Genomic DNA, 7,772 nt, shown 5'->3' on the forward strand with positions numbered 1-7,772 from the left:
ATAAAATTTAGTGTGCATTCGACTGTTCACGATATTGTTTCATTAATGTTAAAAATTATTTTAAGGATTAACATAAGTTATATTTATAAAATTTAAAAATTAAATAAAAATAATTAAAATTTTTAAGAACTAAATTAAAACTTACATACAAGTTGTTGAGGCATCAAATGGAATATTATCTCATAGTCTTCCAAATTTTAAACTTGTTCGTAATAGTACTTTCTCATTTTTTTCCTGAAAAAAAAAATTGTAATGTCTTACTATAGAACATCTATAATTCTACATAATAGAAGTACAAAAGCGTAATGGGATGCCAAAACATTGACGTCTTCAATTTCTTCATGATCTCAACCCAACCCAATCAAACCCACTGAAGTGAGTAAGCGCCACTGCTGAACAACAAAGAAAGAAATAAGAATTGGTAATGGCGACGAAGCTGAGGCTCCCTATGGTAGACCTTTCCTCACCTGATCGTCTCTCCACCGCCAACTCTATTCGTCAGGTAACCGTTAATTTCATCCCTCACTTGACATGCGTTGATAAAGATAATGAATTTCATGAGTGATGAATAGGCATGCGTTGATTATGGATTCTTTTACCTCGTGAACCACGGCGTAGACGACCAGCTTCTGAGTTCAGCGTTTCAACAAAGCGCCAAGTTCTTCACGCTTCCATTGAACTACAAATTGAGCTTGTCACGCAAGGAATACAGGGGTTACACTCCTCTCTACTCTGAGAACCTTGATCCCTCTTCACAGTCCAAAGGTTAATATTCCATTTTCTTCATTTTTTTGGGGGCGGGGGGTTTTGCGAACAAGGGCGTTGGTACTCATGAACAGTACACACAAAGCTGGAAGATTTTTATTGACGCTAAAAAGAAAACACAATTGGCACACCCGACATTTCTGCACCTTGTTTAATTAATTGTGTGTTTGAAATTTTTTTAAATTATCAAAATAATATCCGCTTGTATATACCAAAATTGGGCATTAAACACATGAAAGGTTGAAAGCTTTAGCTTGGGTATATTTAATGGGAATTTGTTTAGTGGGGAGTGAAGGTGGATGAATTTAAAGAAGTGTGTATTGTACATAATGCCATTATTTTTATTGTTTTTAATTATACAATGAACAATCTTCACTCTTTAGGTACATTACTTATATTTAACTAATACACTTAGGATACTTTTAGCAAGATGATTCCTTTTAACCAGGTGACGCAAAAGAGAGCTATTACATTGGTAATTTGGAAGATAGCAGTAGTGTTAACCTGAATCAATGGCCTTCTCAAGGTGTGGCTTATTTACTTACCCTTATAATATACCTGTGAGGCAGTGAGTATGTTAATTTGTGTTGGTTGAATTTTTCGTGGGTGATAACACGCTTACTTCTCCACCTGTTATTATTTTGTATCGACTTAACATGAGATTTTTGTTTTGTTTTTGTTTTCCCCTTTTCTGTTATGGACACTCCAGAACTGTTACCAGATTGGAGACCTACAATGGAATCCTTAATATGGAAATTGTTGTAAGTTGCCGTTAATTTGATATGAACTGTGAGATTTTACATTCCAGAAAATATAAAATGGAAACCTTAATATTTGTTCCTAAGAATGTGAAAACTGAATAGCTATTTTTTTTAGGTTTCTACTTTTGTTCCACATAGTGTTTGTACCAAAAACAAGAAACTAACGTCTTTTTATCAAGAACTTTATTCATGCCTTTTTATTTAGTGAGAGTTTGTTTCTTTGTGGGGTATTATTGTATATACTGAAGAAAGGATGGGTGAGCATTCATATTGACGTTTACATTTTCTTTGGTTCTTTCTCTTGTTATGATGTTTAGATTTAGAATTTGACTCTTTTTCTATTCGGCTCCAGGGAAGCTGGGAAAAAGCTGATGTCTCTAATTGCTCTGTCCCTAAATCTGGATGATGATTTTTTTGAGAAGACAGCCTTAAACAAACCAGCAGCTTTTCTTCGCCTTTTGCATTATCCAGGTTTATTAACATTTCCCTGACCTTAATGGGATACCATGTATTTATGTCTAACTTTGTTAAAAGTGCCTCAAATACTATATTTTATGTTGATTTTTACTTCATTTCACTTGTTATATTATATTATAGTTACTTCCTGGCCAAAACGGCATTTTGAATTTAGAAGTGGGAACATATATTCCTTGTTTTCATGTATTGATTTTGATGCGATGAACTACTCTGCACATGAACATGGGCACCATTCTGTGTAATCCAATTTAAAATACATAATGCCATGTATTCAATGAATTTTATATTGTATATTTTAACTTTATTTGTTGCACATACTCCTTTTGGTAGATCTTGATCAGAGAAAATGCACTTCTGGTGGTAACTGAAGGTTGTATTTTTATTTTAGAATAAGTTCTTTCTGCTTTGCTATTAGTGTTCTGTGCATTGGGCCTTAGGACAAGGTTTCCAAACAAATTATCTGATTCTAAAATATATCCTTCTACTGTTAATTTCTACTTTGTGGCTAGACCAGAGTCAAAGAAACTTCAACTATGGTGGCAATCAATTGAAGTGTGTTTAATATCATATTCTGAGTTTTTAATGCTGTTTTATTAGTGTTTTATGATTGACCCTATAGGGGTGTTTTACAAACAAATTATATCCTATGTGATATTTTCACTTTGGTAACATGCCTTCCAATTGCATCAGGTGAATTGGGATCATATGAAGAGTTATGTGGTGCCTCTGCTCATTCAGATTATGGCATGATCACTCTCTTGGTGACCGACGGTGTTCCGGGACTGCAGGTTCTCATCTTCCCTTTAGTGTACCTAATAATCTAGGATTGCAACAAGTCATAGGCATTAAAGAAGACACGGAGTTGAACTCCTTACAAGCAGAAAATTCTATTCTCCTTGTATGAGGATTCTGATTGCAATCTAATTGGATTCCTGATGCATCCTGAGTCTTCCTCTCGACTTTCGTGCCAGAAGTTCTTAGTCACAGTATTCCACGTAAGTGGAAAAATGATAATCTACCTACTTCCAGCCATAGCCAATGTTCAATCTTATGCCAAATGGACTCTTCTAATTCATCAACAATGATGGATTACATTGTGTTTTTATAATTATCTGCTACCATATTAATAAGATTGGACCCCATAAAATATAAAAATTCTAACATTTTGGACTGCCACGTCTACAGTTTGTGACTAACAGCTTCCTCTCCTTTGATTCCTTCCCTTACAGTTCATTCATTGGGGGTATATCATACAAGTTTTAGAGTAAATTACACTGACCTCCCTCGAGTTTAGGTATTACACATGATTCCCTCTGATTTGTCATATTTTCACTGGCCTCTTATTTGTTTACAAAATTCCTGGTGTTAGGTACAATGTCACCTAAACTTTAGCAAGGTCAATGTTACCCAAACTTCAAAGACGCCTTGTGTTACATTGTACTAATAGTCATGGGGGCTGTTATGTGTAATATCTACTCAACCTTGGTGGACCTCATTGTAATTTAACCTAATTTATAATTTTTAAAATCTTGTATTTCAGATCTGTAAGGAGAAGTTCAAGCAACCTCGAGTCTGGGAGGATGTGTCTCATGTAGAAGGGTGAGTTCATGAATATGAAATTTTGGTAAACAAACTGAATGATATTATCTAAAGACTGTACTATTGTAGACTATTTTGCACTAAAATTTTGCATTCCACAGGGCCTTTATTGTGAACATTGGGGACTTGATGGAGAGGTGGACAAATTGTATATACCGGTAAAATCCATCATCGAACAACTTAAAAGGAGCTATTTTGTTATGTTTATTCTCAACTTTTGTCATATTACTCTTGTAGGTCAACACTTCACAGAGTCATTCCAACCGGAAAGGAGCGTTATTCGGTAATTACTACTTTACTGATCACTTCTTCAGTTTCCTTACTTTGTTGTTGCCCTTTAATTTATATTCTAGAATGATGACTTATGATGGTTTGATTAAATTTATAAATATTCTTTTACTGCCGTTGGTCAACACTGGCAATCTCTTTTACATTTTTTTAGTATTTCATAAATATCTAGATACAATTTGTATAAATCGTGAGTTTTGAGTGTACCAACTACCAGAAAAAGAAAATGACGGCCAATATGGAATGGAAGGAGTACTTATTCTTTATACCATCCTGGATGGATTAAGTGTTTGTTTGGATTGGCTTCTTTGAGTGAAAAAAAAATACTTTATTAAATTTTAAATATATTTAGATACATCTTTAAAAAAAATTAAATTATTTGTTTTTTTATTAAAAAATAAAAAAGATACTTTTTTTTTTCAAAATTCAATTCTAAATGACCCTTAGAAATGTTGACTGTTGTGTGTTATTCACACTTATTTTACGCATGGGTAATTGACTAGTACAGAATACATCCATTATTTGACTTGTAACAAATGATGATACTGATAAATGACATAACTTCCTTTCATACAAACATTATTTATATGGGTCCATGTTATGGGTCCATGTTGAAAGCGTGATCACATAAAAATTCTAGTGACAAAAAAATGTTCAAACTTTGGACGGTGAACTACCTGATTCATTATGCTAGATGAAATTGCCCAATGTATGCCACATGTCTTTCTCTGAAGGATATGAAGAATTGTAAACTGAATATTTTTGCATGGATATTATTGAAATGGGTAGTTGAGAGCAGAGATAGGACATGCATTAATTAATTCCATATTAGTCCTTCATTTTGTTTATTAGTCATTAGTTCTTAAATTTTTTATTGTGAGATAGATTAATCCCTAAACTTGCAAAGTGGACATTTTAATCCCAATCCAAACTATCAAAAACTTACCAAAAAAGATTGATTTGTCTCACAATTTTTGAAAATTAAGAGACTAATAGCTAATAAACAAATATCAGGGATTAAAGTGATCACTTCAAAAAAGTTTAGGGAATCAATTTGAGGTTTTGCTCAACGTTTATTTATTGAAAAAACATTGGACACGGATTTTTCTGATGTCATAGATTGTGTGATATTGTTTCTTTCTACCAAATACCCTATAAATTTGGCTTCATCATAATGGTGTTTATTATTAGCTCATGTAGTCAATTAGAACTTAGCATGATTTTGATTATGTATTTCTAATGAAATATGATTAACATGTAATTTTGTAGATGGCATTCTTCTTGGACCCACCCTCAGATTGTGTGGTTGAATGCTTTGAAAGTTGCTGCAGTGAATCATCTCCCCCAAGGTATTAACAAATTTATAAACTCTTAATCTCGTCCCTGACCATGACCTGACCAAAATCACTGGAGACAAAGTATAGTCTTTTTAACATTTGAAAATGACGTATTATGACCATTTTCAGTGATGGACAATATTATTCTCTGCATTCTTTTTAAACCATTTTCAGTGGGAGCTCATCCAAATTTCTATTTATGACCCACTTGTTATAAAGAATAACTCCACATCAGTTTTTGTATCATAAACAGAAAATAAGAAGTTAAGAACCCAAAACATTTCTTTCTTTTCTATTAAGAGAAATTAACTTTAGTCGCTATTGTAGCCCCACTTAATTAATTAATTAATTAAAATAAATAAAATTAATGTAGTTATTATTTTTTTTACAATAATATTATTAAAATTTATAAATTCAAAAATAATTTACTATTAATTATTATTTAAATAATTAATATAAATTATTAATTAAATAGAGATATAATGATGTAATATACTTAATTATTATAATAATTAATTTAAACTAATTTATAAAATTACTTAATATAAAAAAATATAATTAAACTAATTTGCAAAATTAATTAACATACATATAATATGTATGTAATATATATTTTAATTTATTTATATATAACATTTTTTATTTCATTTATATGTAATATGCAAGGGTCATAATATATGTGTATACAATACAATGATAATTTCATATATATTTTAATTTTTTAGACATTCCACGTGTCAAATATTTGTGTCAGAGGAGGAACTTAGGATGAGCAGCATCGAAGAGCAACTCCAATGGTAATTATCCCAAGTTCCTCCTCTGACATAAGGGCACTTTTGCCCGTTGGAGTGTGAACTCAAATGAGTTCTTTCACATGGATCGATGAGGAGAGTTCCTGCTCAGAGGAACCTCCAACCGAAATTTGACACGTGGAATGTATGTCAATAAATAAAATTAAATTAAAACATATATATAAAATGATAATTGTATTGTATACATATATATTATAATTGTTCCATATTACATATAAATGAATTAAAAAATGTTACATATAAATAAATTATATTATAATTGTTCCATATTACATATAAATGAATTAAAAAATGTTACATATAAATAAATTAAAATATATATTACATATCTATTATATGTATGTTAATTAATTTTGCAAATTAGTTTAATTATTTTTTTATATTAAGTAATTTTATAAATTAGTTTAAATTAATTAATAATTATAATAATTAAATAGATAGCAGTATCGATAGTTAAAAGAAAATTTAATTGAACACATATGGCAATTTCATAATGTTTATCGTCAACTATAAAATTTAATTATGTTTTTTTTTTGTATTAAGTAATTTTATAAATTAATGTAATCTCAAATTATATATGGTGTATTATTGTTATATATTATTTTTTTAATATTAATATCTTTTAATAGTGAATTATTTTTGAATTTATAAATTTAAATAATATTATTAAAAAATAATAACTATATTAATTTTAGTTATTTTAATTAATTAATTAAGTGGGACCACAATAGAGACTAAAGTTAGTTCTTCCTAATGGAGAAGAGAGAGATGTTATGTGGATTCTTCCTAATGGAGAAGAGAGAGATGTTATGTGGAGTTACTTTTTATGACAGGTGGATTATAAATAGGAACTGAGATGAGTTCTCTACTGGAGATGGTCTAAGGATTTAATTAAAATCTCCATTGGTAGGATTCTTTTGAATTAGTGAGTAGAGACTAGTCAGACTGAACCAAGATGAAAGAAAGAGGTACAGATATAGATTCTAATTTTGATAGCATGAAAGTGCTGTTTCATTGAAAGTGGATCAAAACTCAAAACTAAATCCAAAATTACAAAGTGGGGTACAATTTCCATTACCAATCTGCACAGGCTAAAAGTCAAACAAACATGGCCACACAAAAGAGACAATGGACAAATATTATTCCAACGTTAATTGGATTCTTTAAAGAAAGCTATACATTCACGACATATGTATGCATACATTTTGTTCAAAATTTTACCTTTACACGCAATAAGATGCTATAAGCATATTTGGCAATGTTTGGTGCAGATTCCCTCCAATTCGTAGTGGGGACTATTGAAGAAACCAAAGGCTTTGTTAAAGGGCACGGGATAAACCAGAAGACCCTACTTCAGTTTAAATTCATAATAATGACTAGCTACTAGAAAATGTATTATAGTTATTAGCTTATTGCACGGTACAGTGTCGTTCTTTATGTTGTCAGCCTTCTAAATAAAGTAGGATTTGATTAATTTCTCTTCAATTGTTTCAATTCTGGAGGAATTAATAGTCTGGTTGATTGTGCTCATTATAACGGTGATGTCTTAAATTAAAGTATAAATTAATTTCTGTTTAAGATTATTGTTTTGTTATTGGTCATGTCTTTATTCACCTATTACTCTATTAACATTTGGGTATTTCTCTTTTGGGTAATTTTTTTTCCTCATTTGATGATGCTTGAACTGGTGGAAAGTAAATGCTGAACAATTTGAATTAACTGAGCAAGTGAGC

At 30.7% G+C, this 7,772-nt stretch overlaps 1 protein-coding gene across 2 annotated transcripts; it reads left to right on the forward strand.

Moving 5' to 3' along the window:
* Window positions 1-261: 261 nt before the first annotated feature.
* LOC107485591 (2-oxoglutarate-Fe(II) type oxidoreductase hxnY) lies at window positions 262-7,341 on the forward strand. 2 transcript variants are annotated; one of them, XM_016106129.3, is made up of 11 exons: window positions 263-502; window positions 573-765; window positions 1,214-1,291; window positions 1,475-1,526; window positions 1,879-1,997; window positions 2,694-2,791; window positions 3,544-3,602; window positions 3,704-3,760; window positions 3,840-3,885; window positions 5,160-5,239; window positions 7,311-7,341. In XM_016106129.3, the coding sequence occupies exons 1-11, from the start codon at window positions 425-427 to the stop codon at window positions 7,339-7,341; spliced, it is 891 nt and encodes a 296-aa protein (XP_015961615.1). In that variant the 5' UTR covers window positions 263-424. The 2 variants fall into 2 exon arrangements, with proteins under 2 accessions (XP_015961622.1, XP_015961615.1); XM_016106136.3 differs by lacking the exon at window positions 1,214-1,291 and having other exon boundaries at window positions 262-502.
* The last annotated feature ends 431 nt before the right edge of the window (window positions 7,342-7,772 follow it).

Source organism: Arachis duranensis, chromosome 1 (genome assembly GCF_000817695.3).
Source record: "Arachis duranensis cultivar V14167 chromosome 1, aradu.V14167.gnm2.J7QH, whole genome shotgun sequence".
Lineage (NCBI taxonomy): Eukaryota > Viridiplantae > Streptophyta > Magnoliopsida > Fabales > Fabaceae > Arachis > Arachis duranensis.